At 40.4% G+C, this 16,085-nt stretch overlaps 1 protein-coding gene across 2 annotated transcripts in view; it reads right to left on the bottom strand.

The window, feature by feature from the left end:
* SHQ1 (SHQ1, H/ACA ribonucleoprotein assembly factor) overlaps nt 1-16,085 on the bottom strand; it is a 92,099-nt gene that overhangs the window by 27,715 nt on the left and 48,299 nt on the right. For both annotated transcript variants that reach the window (XM_004268022.3, XM_049715564.1), the window contains exon 10: nt 8,476-8,596. In XM_004268022.3, coding sequence (XP_004268070.2) covers nt 8,476-8,596 — 121 coding nt within the window. The remainder of the gene's footprint in view (nt 1-8,475; nt 8,597-16,085) is intronic.

Genomic DNA, 16,085 nt, shown 5'->3' with positions numbered 1-16,085 from the left:
TCAGGAAAGTAGTCAGAGCAGGAAATGGGACCAGTCAAATGATCACAATCAATCTCATCACCTTCATAACATGCTGTGAATGTAATTAATCTTCTATTTGTTTAGGGGACTTCACACCCCTTACATTAAGGCAGCAACTCCCAGTTGGCTTCAGTTGAGATAATTATGTTATAACAAGGATTGGGTTTCAGTCATATTTGGCAGAAGAAAAAGGAAATTGTACTTGAAGTTGTCAGTTTTTTTAAAAAGCTTTCTTGTGACTCCATTCAAAGGACGCTCTTGACAAAGCTCTCCTTAAACAGAGCACTTTCTAAGTAAGATAACCACACATATGCCACATTAATCAATGTAAGCCTCTTCTCTGAGTGAGACGTGAAGAGCATCCGAGCACAAGGAAAATTCTATCTGAAGCAGAGAATACGGGTTCACAAAACCTGACTACATCAATTCCCACCGGAACTCACTTGATCCTGCCAGTCTCCTCCACCGAGAATCCTCCCAAGACCTATGACGTGCAAAAGTACATTAGAACAGGGAGGTGAAGGAAAATACCAATTTGCTCACATAGTAGCTAATTATACTCTGTGAAAAGCCAGGGCCCCAGCAAGCCAAAACCAAGGATTTAAGAAGTCTGGAGCCAAGTATCTGGGAACAAAACGAGTAAGGACAGAGACAAAAACCAAACACAGCCATGCAGCCGTAGTCCTCGAATGGCCTGACACGTACAAGCCTCCCTGTACAGATAAATGCCCTCACTTTCCAGTCTGGGAGCTGCCCACTCACCCCGGCAAGTCTGTATCTTTTTTATAAGAACTTGTATTCACACTTTATCCTCTAATGTCTACCACCTTTAGAAAATTAATATGAAAATATAAAGCCTTGCTCACTTTACTTTTACAAATCTCAATTTTTATTAATATAGCAAAATCACAATGCCCACAGTACAGGTAGAAGTAAAAATGATAAATGAATTATGTTTCCAAATTTCTAAACATTTTCCCATCTGCCAAACCTAGTTTTTTCAAGGTCTAGATTAGAATGTTTGTATGTAGTAAGCCCCTCAGGCATCTTAATATACCTCAATAATATTTCATTGCCTTTCAATAGCATTTAAGCTCTTGGAAAAACGAAATGTGCAAGAAACGGAGCTTTACTGATTTGAGTTCCAGTTCTTAGTAAACAACGAAACAAAATGTGGTATCCTAAAATAGGAAAAGGACATTAGGTAAAAACTAGGAAAAGCTAAATGAATCTATGGACTTGAGCTAATAATAATGTATCAATAATGGTTCATTAATTGTAACAAGTTACCATACCAATGTAAGAAGTTAATAATAGGGGAAACTGAATGTGGGGTATCTGGGAACTCTCTGTACCATCTTCACAATTTTTCTGTAAATCTACAACTATTCTAAAATAAAAAAGGTCACCTTAAAAAAAAAAAAAAACAAGGATATTACACATTAAAAAAAACAAAGAAACAACAAGTAAAACAACAACAAAAAGCTCCACAAAACCTGAACATTCAGATATAGAATTCTTTGGCTAGTTTTCTCAATGTGTACAGTTACATGGAGCATTCATATCTTTACAAAGGCTTATTTTGTCCTGAAATCTTTAGGAACATTCGTAATCTCATGATTTATTGGCACATTTCTTGTTAGAGAAGTCTAATGAAGAGCAGCAGTCCCCAGTGGGCATTGCTGAACTACCGGTGATAAGGTGAAGAACCATTAAGTAAATCCTTTCTATATGAAACCGCACTGAAGGGCTACGGTGAATGGATATTGGCATGTACTAATCTTTTCTTATGGAGATAAAACCCACTCCCGTCCAGGACGAATTGGTGGATTTAATTAAAAATAAACAGTAAAACTGAGGAGCAACCTGACAGGCCTCAATAAGCACCTTCCCAAGAATGATTTCAATTCAAGGGAGGTTTAACTTGCTTGAAATTCTGCACAATTGTTTCTTGAAATTTCTACATGCTAACCATTAGCAGCTAATGTAACCCTTAATGTTGTACCATTGTCAGAGAAGTAACTTCCCCTGCAGAAGTGGAACCACCTAGAGTACCTGATGATCAGCCTGAACTGAACAGCCCTCTGAAATCAGCCTCAGCACTGTATTTTATTATATCAGTGACACAGGCAATGGTAGGTGCCAGGGCTCGCCCTTAGCTATGGCTCAGAATGCTATCATGGAATTCCAGCAGCATCCTCTTAAGGGGTCCGCATGCCCCACAAGCACCCTGCTCTAAGAAAGGCCACTCACTGGTGACAAAGTGGGCCCTGGGACCATGTGTGTACCACGTTAGGGGGCACCCCCACTCCACGCCCTCTGTGACCAAGGCAACTAGACCAGGAAAAAACACGGACCCATGCTGGGCCAACCACATTCTCCCTCCCTTGGAATCATAAACAAGGGACTCTAGTCCATCTCTACTGAAACTAGGCACATGGAAACTCAGAGCTGTAGAAGAGCCATTCTCCTCCATATGCATCAAAGGGAGAAGAGCAGCAGGGACCTGCAGAAATAAGCAACTCGAGGGACCACACGTCACCAGAAAGTAAGCCAACCCCACACTTCGTGCCTTGAGCTCACGGGGCCCAGCTGTACTCAGCACCTGGGTCCCAGAAGATAACCTGTAGCCTCCTAATAAAGTCCCCATTTTTACTATAAAAGTCCGACTGGTTTTCTCATATGTAACCAAGTGATTTTTTTTTTAAATTTATTTTTGGCTGTGTCAGGTCTTTGTTTCTCTAGTTGCAGTGAGAGGGGGCTACTCTTCGTTGCGGTGCACCGGCTTCTCATTGCGGTGGCTTCTCTTGCCGCGAAGCACGGACTCTAGGTGCGCGGGCTTCAGTAGTTGTGGCACGTGGGTTCAGTAGTTGTGGCTCACGGGCTCCAGGGCGCAGGCTCAGTAGCTGTGGCACACGGGCTTAGTTGCTCCGCAGCATGTGGGATCCTCCCGGACCAGGGCTTGAATCCACGTCCCCTGCATTGGCAGGCGGACTCTTAACCACTGTGCCACCAGGGAAGACCACCAAGTGATTTCTAAGTCAAAAATACCGTGACAGTCTCCAGCACACCGAAGGGAGAAATAAGCGTTTCTGATCTGGCCCTGTTACTAAAACATCATGACCTCAAGCTAACTGCAGACTCTCTTATTTAATAACAAGGGGAAAGTAAAGGACAGATAAAACTGTGATCCAAATGCAAAAACGCCTCACGTCCGTTCTTGCCCTTCTAAGCCACCAGAGCTACAACCAGGAAATCTGTTCTCCACGTTGCTTACACGTTTGACTTGTCGACTCCTCTGCATGATGCTATTTTCCCAGCCTGGAATGCATCCACTCCTGATTATCATTATACTCATATGTGTAACAGTACTGTACAACCAGATACCATTTTTTATGTTTTCCTATTAATTCATATCCCTTCTTTGTCCAACTCTTCTCTATACATCTTTTCCAGCTGTGATCCAAATGTTCCCGACTCTTTCTTTATGGATACTCCTTAGAGACCTCAAATCAACATTTCTGAAACTGAACTCCTCGTCTTTCCACCCTCTCACTTCTCTTCCAACCTACCCCCCCCAGTATGATTTAATTTCAGCAAAGGCACCTCCGACGGCCCCGTTAACTGGCCCAAGTCAAAATCCAGACCTCACCTTTGACTGGCCCCATTCTCACTCTCCCCTGAGATCCAATCCTTATTCAGTCCTGTCTCATCTACCCCTTAAACCTGACCACTAGTCTCCTTCCCCACTCTCACTGCCCTGGCTCAGGCTACAGCTGCCTTTTGCCTGGATCACTCACCTCCTAACTAGCCTTTCAGCCTTGAGTCTGAGCTCTGCCCTCACCCCAATTCATTCCCCACAATGTAACCTGATGGATCTTCCCAGAATCTAAATCTTACTGTGTCGCTCACACAGACACTCCATCGCTTAAACTCTTCAGCTGCTCCACACTCTCCCAGGACAAACCTCAAACATCTTCATGTGGCCAATGATCTACAAGAACTCTCCAGCCTCACTTCCTTTCTCTCATTCCTGTACCAAGATCCAACCGTTCTGAGCTCTTTAAAAGGGCCACATTCCTCCGTCCCTGTTGTCTGAAATGCCCTCCACCCCTGCTTCCCCATCTGCATCTGACCACTCCTTCCTGACCTTTCGGCTCTCAGCTTCAACTCTTCCTTCCGGAAGTGGTTTCCTATACCCCAAGACTAAGCATGTGGCCTCCTAGGTGCTCCTATAGCACCCATACTTCCCCACTGTAGCTGCTGCTATCAGGCTACGGCATAACATTTTCCTTCTGTCTATGTTCCCCACTAGAAGATCAGCTTCAAGGTGTTGTGTCCCTTGTTCACCGGAGTATCCCCACCACCTATCTCAGTACCTGGCATAGAGTAGGGCTCAATAATTAGTGGTTGAAAAAAATAAATAATTCCGTTTCTACATTCAGTGCCGATGTTTTACCTCTGCATATGCGTGACCCCCCACTCCCACGGCTTTTGGCAGATAAACCAGGAACAAGAGAAAGCCAAAAGGAAGAGAGCTACACTGTTCTCAGGAACATAACCCTATCCCCTACCAAAGCACATACACAGAGGAAGCAAAGCAGTATGAAGCAACGATATGGTCCTAAGTTTTCTAAAATTTTAAGATTTCAGTGCAGAAATGGCTCGGGTTTATTCACAAGTGAGGAAGCTGAGGTCCAGGGTTTATCAAATAAAACAAAACTATTAGGTGATGGAGTTGTTTCCCTCTACAAACTTTGCACATTAGTGTCCAAAGGGTTGCAAAGTAAGATTTCATTTTGGGGGGTGGGGGGAAGAATGCGAAAAAGCAGTGCAAAAACAAATGCATGGAGAGTATTAATCACAGTAAACCATCTATCAGTTCAATGTGAAAAGGTTCAGTGTTTCAAAGACATACATTTTCTTTTTCCCCCTTAAGCACCTACCTTAAAAAACTACACTAGAGAACACAAAGATACAGAACCTTCATGACAAGCTCAGACTTGTACTAAAGTTAGCTGGGATTTTAGATCTTAATTTCTTTTAAACAAAAATAGACAATCAAAAATTTTCCACGCAGAAAAACAAAATAACACCATATTCTATCCCATGTCATTTCAAATTACACCATGCATTAAAACCATAAAGTATCAAGTTTTCTTCAGTGGGTGTGCACTTCTTGTATAATGAGGAACCAATTAGTTTATTTTAAAAATACTATGCTATGGATATTATGCTATAAAGGAAAATGATTTATAGGGTACTATTATAAGTATTAAACACGTTACAAAATGATATGTGCAGTATTATTTCCACAGGTTTAAAAATGCACTGGAAAATAGAGAAAATACTAAAATACTAACACTGGTGCATTAGATGAAGTGATGGAGTGACTTGCTAAGGTCTTACGGTCCATGAGAGGCAGGGCTGGAACATATTTTACAGGACAAGCTTTTCCACCCCAGCTTAAACCAAAGGGTGTAAAACGCTAAACTTTCAGTACGTCAGAACTACCAGTGCTACTGGTGAGTGCAGCCCACTGGAAAAGAAATGAGGGGAAGGGCGAAGTCTTTTATTGAATGTAGCTAAAAATGTCAATAAAAATAAGTTAGAGCTAATTTACACTTTGGTTCAAAAAGAAAAAAATGAAATGCTCCTTCAACTGGCTCTACTAGATACCATTCAATTCAACTAAAATTTACTGTGCTCACAAGGAACTGTAATGGGCCCAGACAGGTGCTCATTCACATGGACTTCAAAATTTTAGAAGGAGAAAGAGGTATGCCCAATGTGAGGCAGACAGGACGTGTGCCTAAGGGATCTCTAAACCGAGTGCTATGGGAATACCCCGGGGGAAGACAGATAAATCTTTAATCCCTCTTCCTATAGGAAAAGCGCTCTACAGGGAGGGCTCCCCGCACACCGCCTCCCCCCGCCCCCCATACCATGGGCAAAGACAACGGCTTGTCTAGGTGGTATATCTGCAAAAACATGAAATCTGGAGCCAGAGGACCTGAGACTATCACAGACCTGTCTCTTATAAGCTATATGACCTCAAGCGAACCACTCTGCATGCTGCCACCCAGGGTGTATTTGCTGCAGGGGCCACCACACTCGAAACTTCCAATGAAGCTTACAGCAAAGGATGGCAGGAAGCGTTCCTTTTCAGAAAAATTATGTGCAGAGTCTATAACTCAAAAACGCAGGAGCTTCAGTTTTTAAGCTCTGCAAATGTGCTCTACAAGACACATATCACGAGGAAAACTAACTACGAAGCACTAAAGCAAAACTTACCACAGTTGTTGCCCTAACTTCATTAACTCAGAGTAAGAATGACTTTGCTACCCATATTCCAGTAAGTTTTTGCCAAAGTAAATGTCTGACTGTAAAAATGGAGTGCTAGTCAGAATTTAGCACTTGCCTGGTATTTCAAATAAAATTTCACACAGTCATTATTATTATAATCAAAAACTTCAAATAGAGACTAAGAAAAATGCAGAACTATTTTAATACATAAAAATAAGGTGCTAGATTTCACTAATAAACTGTATGGGAAAGAAATAAAATAGAAGGTGAAAAGTAAGGAAGAAATTAATTATGGAAATTATGGACATTCACCACAGTATTATTAATTCAGAGCCAAGAAAGTTCACAGTAAAGATGATACTGGAAAGTTCAATTATGCTGTGCTTGAAAAATTAAGAATAAAATTAGAAAATTTGATTAAAATTAGGTTCTCTTACTTCAAGGGGGAGGGGAAAACAGCTGGGTTAGACTAGAGTTCAAACGTAACACACAAAGTGAAAACGACACAGCTTATTTAGGGACAGAAAAGTTACAGTCAAATTGGTAAAGGTGAAAATTTTTTTTCCAAAGTAATTTGAAGAGTTCCTGCTGGTTTCTCTCTTCTACCTTGCTCGCAATACATTAACATCTTTTTTAAAATTACTATTATCATAACAATGACTAGAAACCTAAGAATGTCGTTTTATTTCCTGCAACTTGAAACCCAGGGAAAAAAAAATTTTTAAGTGAAAAAAAGTCCTATTAATCCCCACATCAACTTGAGGGTGTATACCCTTCTAGTTCAATGAAATACGATCTTCTCTCTAGTCAATAAAGAATGCCACAAACAGAGGAAGGAGGCATTCACAGAAATGGGATCCTAGCACAAACGTCGATGCTCATTACATGCTTATAAAATCCTCACCCTGAAAGAAAAAAAGAAAAACCTAAACCCTCACAAATAGGCTATTTCAATTTAATTTTATTATGAAAACAACAGGAAATGGCAGCAGGGTATTCGATAAGCTCAATTAGCAGGAGGATCAAATGAAGTGATGACATACCATCATGACCTCAGGGGTTAAAGATGCAATTTTCCATCTGGCGAAATCTAGATTTCCAACTCCAATGCTGACACCACCTGCTGTATGTTATTGGCGATATCTTGAGCAGTCCCTAAGCATTTTGCTTACAACAGGTAGGGCCTCAAGTTTTTTTCTTATTTCACTCTGCAATACAATTGCTTCCCCATGAACAGAAATCAAAACTAAATTCTATATAATGGTTCACTCAAAACAGGCATTAAACGCCATCCTAAAGCATTCATTTACCAATCACACTAATAGTAAAAATATCATGATCATTTTTCTTCTAAGTCACAAATGATGTTGTGCCATCTTTTTCTCTAGCACCTAAGAATTATTCCAATCAAAGGCTCTCTTTGTATGTTCTCCGTTAACAGTCTCTTGCTACTAAAATGGATATTTTGGGCACGTCTGATAAGAATCAGGTCTATAGAACACCCTTTACAAAATGAAAATTCACTGCATTTTTAAACTTGATATGCTTCCTTGAGTGAGGCAATGGCAAACAATTAAAAAATTCTTTACATACCAAGTTCAAGGAAGCCATTTGTAAATGTTCAGACCCTTAGATACATTTTATTAGGCCCTGAAGACTTTCGTTCTTCTACTCTGAATAAAGGATTCTGTAAGCCAGAGATTAACCAAAGACGGCACAGCTCTCGTTGTGATTACATTTGATTAGGTTTGTATCCTGTGATGTTTACACATATGCCTGCACACACACTCACATTCACACCCCACTGTAATTAAACCACAGACACAGGTTCAGATAGACCAGTCTTGAGATTTCACTGAGGACAGTCAATAGCGTAACAGTGAAGAGTCACAACTGTCAGTTTTAACACATATTTTCCAGGCGCTACCAATTTTTTTCTAGGAAAATTAACCCTTTTGTCATCTGCACCTCCTCCCTAAGCAACTTCACCAAGTTCCCTGTGCTGATACAGGACTTCTCAAATGTTTGGTACCTGTACGGGTTTGTCCCTGATTAAAACTTATCCTCCAGGTTATTTCATTTTCTTCCTCCCAGGTAAGTAGGTGTTCCGGAAATGGGAGCATGTAAAATTCGTAACTGAACACTTACGTGGCTTTCTGAATCCACACACAGTAGTCTGAGATGTAGAGATCGTTTAGAATGTAAGCTGGGTCATTTTCCTGGAAAATTTTGTGAATGTCCAGTAGACACTTTAAAACTGCACTTTTACCTGAAGGAAATTGAAAAAAAAATCAAATCATCCTCAAGGAAAAACATCTGATTTTTTTTTTAACTGAGAAATTCACACACTGAGGGGTAATATATTTATGGCAACTCAGAGTTTTAATCATTTTTTGAATATTTTTCATATTCTTTTATTGCAAGAAATCATATCAGGACTATTAAGTCCAAACCTCTTTATTTCTTTCCTTAAGAATTATGAAAAAATCTTTATACTCTATTGTTATAGCTGATTAATTGTGGTTACCTTAAAAATAACATAAAACATGAGTAGGTACATTAAATGACAGGGAGAGAAGCTTCCTAAGTAAATGAGTATTTAAATGCATCATAACTTTAGATAATGTTCTTCTATTTCAAGCTTTCAAAATACCATGGAAAATTATATTTTAGTTTTCAAATGTCTCTATTTCTTACATCAACATTTTTTGTCAAGGAATTATCTAGTACAAACTTAAATTTTTTCACTTTGAAGAACTGAAGAAAACTCAGACTGAAAACTAAAATATCATAGCCCTACTTCAAAAACAAGCTGACAAAATCACTTGGAAAAAAAGCCATCAAATACTGAAGTCTTGTTCAATCTAATTACTTCCTCCTGGTTGTTAAATGAACCTAATTTTAATCCAAACCCAAGCCTACAAAAGGAATCGCACAACTCGACAACAATTCCCTAGGTGTTCCAAACTTCAAGACGGTCCCTGAAATTTATTAACCATAAGGCAAATTACTAAATCTACAGTAGTACCACTTCCTTAGATCTGTGAAATACGGCATTTTCAGTTTCACTGTTTTATTCTTATCTTTATAGTCCTAAAACGTGAAAATACTGTACATTGATTTCGTGAAGACACTGGATGTGCTCTCATCGACATTTCCCACTTGGCTTTTAGATATGATAAAAGGATCGTGAGCTACCTAATGACATCACGAGATGCCAAAACTGCTGCCACTAAATTTTTAACACAATTAACACTAGAAAGTGAGCTTCATAAGAGCAGGGACTTCTGTTTTATTTAGTCATTAATCCCCAATACCTAGAACAGAACCTTGTAGCAGTACATTTTCAATTGAAGTATTTTAAGGATGAATGAATGACACAGTAATCACCTGCTTAAAGGCTCACAATGTCTTGCATCCCCTAGCCTCACACACCAAGCCCTGACGATTTTTCTCTGGAAATGCCTCTTGTAGCTGCCCTTTCCCCACCACTCCCCGACCACCCATCCTCACTCATGCGGAGATTATAAATTCTTCCACGTCCCTCGGACTCTCTCCCGCTGAGCCCTCTGACATTGCATTTTGATGCACTGCTTTCATCAGGGCCCTCCCTGCGCTTGCTTTCAAGGCTCTGTGGACTTGTCCGTGGCCCATTGCTCAACTGCTTCCCCACACCTGGAAGGCCTTTTCCTCTCTGTTCCACCTGGAGGGATCCTAGCCTGCCTTCACAGCCCAGCTCAAGCCTTCATCCTGCAGGAAGCCCGGACTGACTTCCCTAATCGTCAGAGCTCTTACTAAACCCTGCAAAGGAGAGAAACGGAAAGGAAACTCGGCTGATTCTCCTCATAACCTCCTTTGCTCACTTCACAGAAGGAGAAACTGAGGCTCAAGGACCGTTAAGATACAGTGCCATTGAGTGGAGGGCCCAGGATCCAAATTCTTAATTTACTGACTCCCGAAGCTACCCGCCATGCTACCCATGTGCTCTTGGGCCGTTCGGTCTACATCACGTTTTTATTATTTGAGTTAAGCAGGTAGTAAGTTCAAAACAGGGGCCATGTTTTTTTCAAAAATTTTCACTATGTGGCTTCCTCATACGCAGAGGGGAGGAATGTCAATAAACGCTCCACTGCTCAACGGGTTAAAAGAAATACTTAGAAGGCCTAAAACTACACTTGGTTAAGTCAAGGTCTTTGTGTCTTATCAAAGTGGCCCAGGGCAACTACGTGTAACGAAGAGTGGGGATCCCCCCACGCCCCAGGCCTAGAAGGCAGAGTCTGATGACAGGAGGAGAGACTACAATCAAAACTCACAAAACTATGAAACCAAGTTAGCCGTGTTATCCAAACAGAAAAAAATCAAGGGAGAACTAACTAAACTGTGAGAATTTTTGGAACAGTTTAAATTGCAACAGAGAAAAAATGTCAGGGCAAGGGTATGCCAATTTCTTACTTTCTCTCTCTCTCTCTCTCTCTCTCTCTCTCTCTCTCGCTTGTTTGTGGGAAGGGGGACAGGGGGGTTTATGAAAACTACTAACTTAAAGTTTTAAAAGTCAGCCATAGGTCTCTACCCAAAAAATAAACCATTCACTTGAAGCTTGTATAAGCTCCTCTATAGCGTGATGCCCCTGAATACTGCCTCTCGAGGACATGCCTTACTAACAGAAGTGGGTTAATAGAAAATCCAGGACTCGGAGCTGGGCCTCACAGCAAATAATTCAGCAAGTGAAGAAAAGGGGTAAGTATGCCAGCTTGGAGGGAGGTGTGAAAAGGAGCAGAGTGGGACTTAAAACAGGGTAGGTTTGGGGCACAACAGAAAAAGACCATTTAGGTGGAGCAGATGGTTCCAGGAGAAGAACAAAGGGAGTACACGGGCGAGCCTGGGAGAAGCCAGGCTGTGACAGAGAGCAGGAGATGAACGCAGTCAGGCAGGACGGTGGGGACAACACCTAAAGGCAGGTGTGCACGGCAGCGACAGAAGACCCTGCACACCAGAGAGTTTTCTGAAAAGGAGTGTGGAATTAAGGTCACATATTTAACGAGAACCCATTGCAACCGTTACCTAATGAAATTAGAGGAGCTCTCTTCCGTTGATACTTGCTAGATGGGATGCTGCCCGATTCATGAATCACTGAATAAAGCCAATTAAATCTTCAAATTAAAAAAAAAAATTCCTAGTTTCGTTTTGCAGACATGCCTCAAGTGAGGTTGTCCCTTGCCAAGGGCCACAGGCAAGCTGAAATCTTCCAGTTATCACAAAATAACAATAATGATAATAGCAACACCCAAAGTAATCAAATTTAAAGTGAAGCTGCATTGTACTTACATGTTTTGATCCCTATTTTCTTAAAAAAAAAAAAAAGACAAATACACATGGAAAAAACTCTTAAACATAAACACCACACATGGGATTACAGTTATTCTTCTTCAAACTTTCCCCTATTTTCAAAATTCTGCACAATAAACATTTATCTATTTAACAAAAAGTCAGACATTCCTTACTACATAGCTAGCCCTTGAAGTGCTGACAAAGAATGTTAAAACTTTTAAATTCCGATTTCAATTTTCTTTACCTTGCATTTTTGCGCAACTGAGAAGCAATATTTAGATCAGGTGATTCTAGAAAAGAGAAAGTTACGCATTCTTCCAAAGCTTGTGTTTTCATTCTCAAACTATTTTCAGTGTGCTATGTGACAAGTAAGGTAAAAGGAAAGTAGGCTCCCGGCAGCTGACACTCTAGAACAAAAAGTACATTAAAACCATCCTGCCCCCAACATTGTGTGCTGTTACCCCAAGGCCATACTTGACCTCGTGTGTTCCCACCGAATCACCAGAGGTGACTGCAGCATCCATAGATGATTACATTACAGCCAGGAAGCTCAGGAAGCATGCAGCTTTTTTTTTTTTTTTTATAACATCTCTCTTGCACTGACTGCTCCTTCTCTCAGGTTGCCAACCACTTATCCAACAGCTATCAGCGAAGGAAAGCGCTGGCCCTCCTCCAGGCTGTCACACAGCCCGTGGTTAGAAGGGGACTCAGTGCACCTGCCTCCTGTGGGGCTGTATCCAGTCATGGGCTCGTCACACATCCCATGCGCCTGAAAAACTGCTCAGGCCTAAATCTGAGAGATTCATTTCTGCTCAAAGGCACTGCAGGAAAGTGACCGTTTTTTGCCAGCTCACTGCCTGGTCCAGAGCAGGAAAAAGCAGGTACCTTGCACAGTAACCATGGTAACTATTTTCACCACAGAGATGCAATAACAGGCCTGTCCAAAGAGTTAGGGATTCTCTATGCTCAACCTCGTCCTCATTGAAGCCAACCCTATCCATGGAGCAAAGACTTCTGACACCAAGATCTCTCCAAGAGAGTCTAAAACCAGTGAAGGCAGTTTAAAACCAGTAACCTGGCCTATAAATGACAAGGGCCATGAACGTTTTACCTCAGGGAAAATGACTGTCTAATGACAACAGAGGAACATAGTAACAACATTAAAAAAAAAGGATGATAGTAACAAGCAGGTAGGCAGTAAACAGTATCTAACACAGTCTCTGGCTACGCATTCTCCAGCTTTTCTTTAAAGGGAACGTAAACTAAGAACAATGCGCTTTCCTGTTCTGGACAGATGCGGCATCTCAGGTTAATATATCTTAAACCAGAGATGAGATTGAGCTGTTCTAAAGTAGAATCCACTGGCTATTTGAAATCTTCCTATTAGCCGATGAGGTTTGGCCATAATCGCTCACTGACAGACCAAGCTCATGGTTGAAGGCTCTTAAGAAATGGCTCCCATCTCTAGGAGATTAAAAGGATAGTGGATGTTTCCACTGGCTAAAAGCCAGCATAGAAAAAAATAATAAAAACTGCTAACTCTATATAGCAAGAGCTGAATTTCTTTTCAACTCTTGGTACATTATAGCAATGATATGGCTGTGGTTTTCAGGGTAGCTATTTCTGTCCTTGAAAGTCTGAGCCATACAAGACAAGAAGCCAAAAAGAGTAAAGGAAAAAGAGGTGGTTATTCAAAACACCTGGAGGAAAGCAGTGCTTGGTCTTCACTTGTAAAATCATCTCAAAATGAAAGCCAACAGGGCTATCATCCTAAAATGCATAACTCAGTAGATATCTGGCTAGAATTCTGGGATTTTTGATGAGACCACATTATCAGGAGGGATAATTCATGAATTATTCTTAACATTAATTTTCAGAGATCATCTGACCATAAAAAGAGATGACAGAAGAACTGTGTCAAATTAATCTGAGTTAAGAGAATCGAAGTGTGGTAATTTGCTTCAATATCGGGCCCTGTTAGGAAGTAGCATAAAGTCCAGTCCCTAACAATTAACACAAACATGCGTTAAATTTAACTTTATGAAAGCTTCTCAGTCTGTTTAGTATTTTTATCCTCAACTTCCTCAGATGCCATTTAAGCTCTTACATTTTGGGGCTGTAATAAGAAACAAATACTGGAAGCCATGATAGTTGTTATTTTGAGCACAAATTCACAGCCCTAAATAAATTTTTAGATTCTTTTTTGCTATTAAAATTACATATACTGTCTGTATAGCCACAAACAAAATCAACACAAAGCAAACATACACTCTGTAAGTGTTCCCTCTGCCTGCAATGCACAAACCTCAACCCAAACCTAACTTACCATCAAGTCTCACAAGGAGCATATACTTCCTTAGGAACTGGCTTCCCACTCACCCAACCCCTACCCCGACCCAAGCTGGTTTGAGTTGCTCCATAACGCCTGCCACACTGTCCCTTACGGTAGTTAACAGCTACCCACTTCCGCTGCACCAAGGACTCTCCATACACTGCATCATTTAACCCTACTAAGGCTGGTGACCTCTTGCTCACTTCATACATGAGGAAACTGAGACTCAATGTAATGAAAGAGTTGGCCAAGATCACAGCTGGGAAGCAACAGTCAGGATGAAAACAGGTACATCTGCCTCCCAGCCACTGCGTAATATATAGCGTCACTATTTATCACACTGTGTGGCAACCTCCTTGACAGGAAAGAACACGGCTTCTCATCTGTCTTCCCGGGTCTAGAACAATGTCTGGCAAACTGTAGGATCCTGTTCAGTAAAGACTGGCTGTTAATGTAGCCTGGCTCACACAGAACCTAAGTTTAAAAGCACCTGGTCAAATTGCTCAGTTAACACGTACTAGTTGTAACACCTTTGTGATCTGTACACTTAAGCCATGATGTCATGACAGATGTGGGCTATACAATGGGTTTGCCTCCCCTTTTTATTTCTATTCCCTGACAAGAAAAGGATGTAGCTGTGCCAACTTTCTTCTATCACCACACCATCAGAAGTTCAAATAATGAATTTAACCCAAGGCTGCTTTTTGCCTTTTCTGCTCTAACAATCCCTGCCAGATTTGCTGGTTTGAAAGGACAGCTTGGACATTCACTCTATCCTCCTCCTTAAGTCACCTGTCAAAGCAGTGGTTGTGTCAGTTTAGAAATACATGGCCGGATGTCATCAAAATTACATAATGGCAGCATGACTAATTTTTCTTCAGACAGTTAAGAGTGAGGCATCCAAGTTCAAGGTAGAACATTAAAAAAGAAAATCCCATCTATACAGTAAGTATAAAAGTAGAAAGGTTAAGAAGTTGAACATGCACGGAAAAAAGCTCTTGGAACAGTTGCAATGTAGACCTGAATTAAAAACAAACAAATCCATAAGCACCTAAAACTTCTTAATTCTGTGGATAAAATTTTATTTCAACTATTCTACCTTATGAATACAGCATGTATCTCAATGCCTGGTAGTTCAATTTAAAATAAATTTTTTGCACGGAAAAAAGCTCTTGGAACAGTTGCAATATAGACCTGAATTAAAAACAAAAAAATCCATAAGCACCTAAAACTTCTTAATTCTGTGGATAAAATTTGATTTCAACTATTCCACCTTATGAATACAGCATGTATCTCAATGCCTGGTAGTTCAATTTAAAATAAATTTTTTGCATTGCTCCTTTAATTAAGACTATTATACTTCATTTTCCCAGGAGCTATTACTTAATATGAAAAGTTCTGACTTTTTTTTTTTTGGAATTAGCTTAGTTTCCAGTTGGGAAAACTAAGACTGTACATGCAGTCAGAGAGAAGAAACATACAGGAAGAAAGACAACTGGACTCCTTAAATGGCTCACAAAGGGGAAAAACAAACCCAGTCCGACCAGACTTACGAGTCCCTTTTGGTGATGGGAAATACTGACCAGGTCAAGGTAAAAGGAAAAAAACCAAAGCCTTTCGACACCCTCACTGTATCACAGTTGAGAATGTCTGTGATGGCTGAATGGTTTACATACTGGGAGAACTGAGTTACGCTTCTTCACATTTTAATCAGTGTACTGGAAACAGAATCTAGTAAAGATGATTACATATCTCTATCTACATGTAAGTTTAATTTATATTAAAAAGTTACATAAAAACTTTGATTATGAAATTAAGGTCTTAGAATTCTAGTCTCAAAATTCTAAAAGGCTAAGGAAAGATCATTAAAAAGCTACACATAAATAATCTTGTGCGGTTCTTAGCTAATTTCTTTACAAAGTAAAAATAACAATGGTAACTCTTGCACTGTGGAACAGTTGTACAGCCCAGAATCTGCTTGCCTTGGTGTCATTTCTTAGCTGTTTGGTACTTAATCTGAATCTGTTTCCAGGTCTGTAGATGGAGAGGGGAAATTCTTCAGAATTGCTGTGGGAATTGAGCGAGACAAGGACATGTA

This window comes from Orcinus orca, chromosome 10 (genome assembly GCF_937001465.1).
Source record: "Orcinus orca chromosome 10, mOrcOrc1.1, whole genome shotgun sequence".
Classification (NCBI taxonomy): domain Eukaryota; kingdom Metazoa; phylum Chordata; class Mammalia; order Artiodactyla; family Delphinidae; genus Orcinus; species Orcinus orca.
This window is presented reverse-complemented; position numbering and strand designations above follow the sequence as displayed.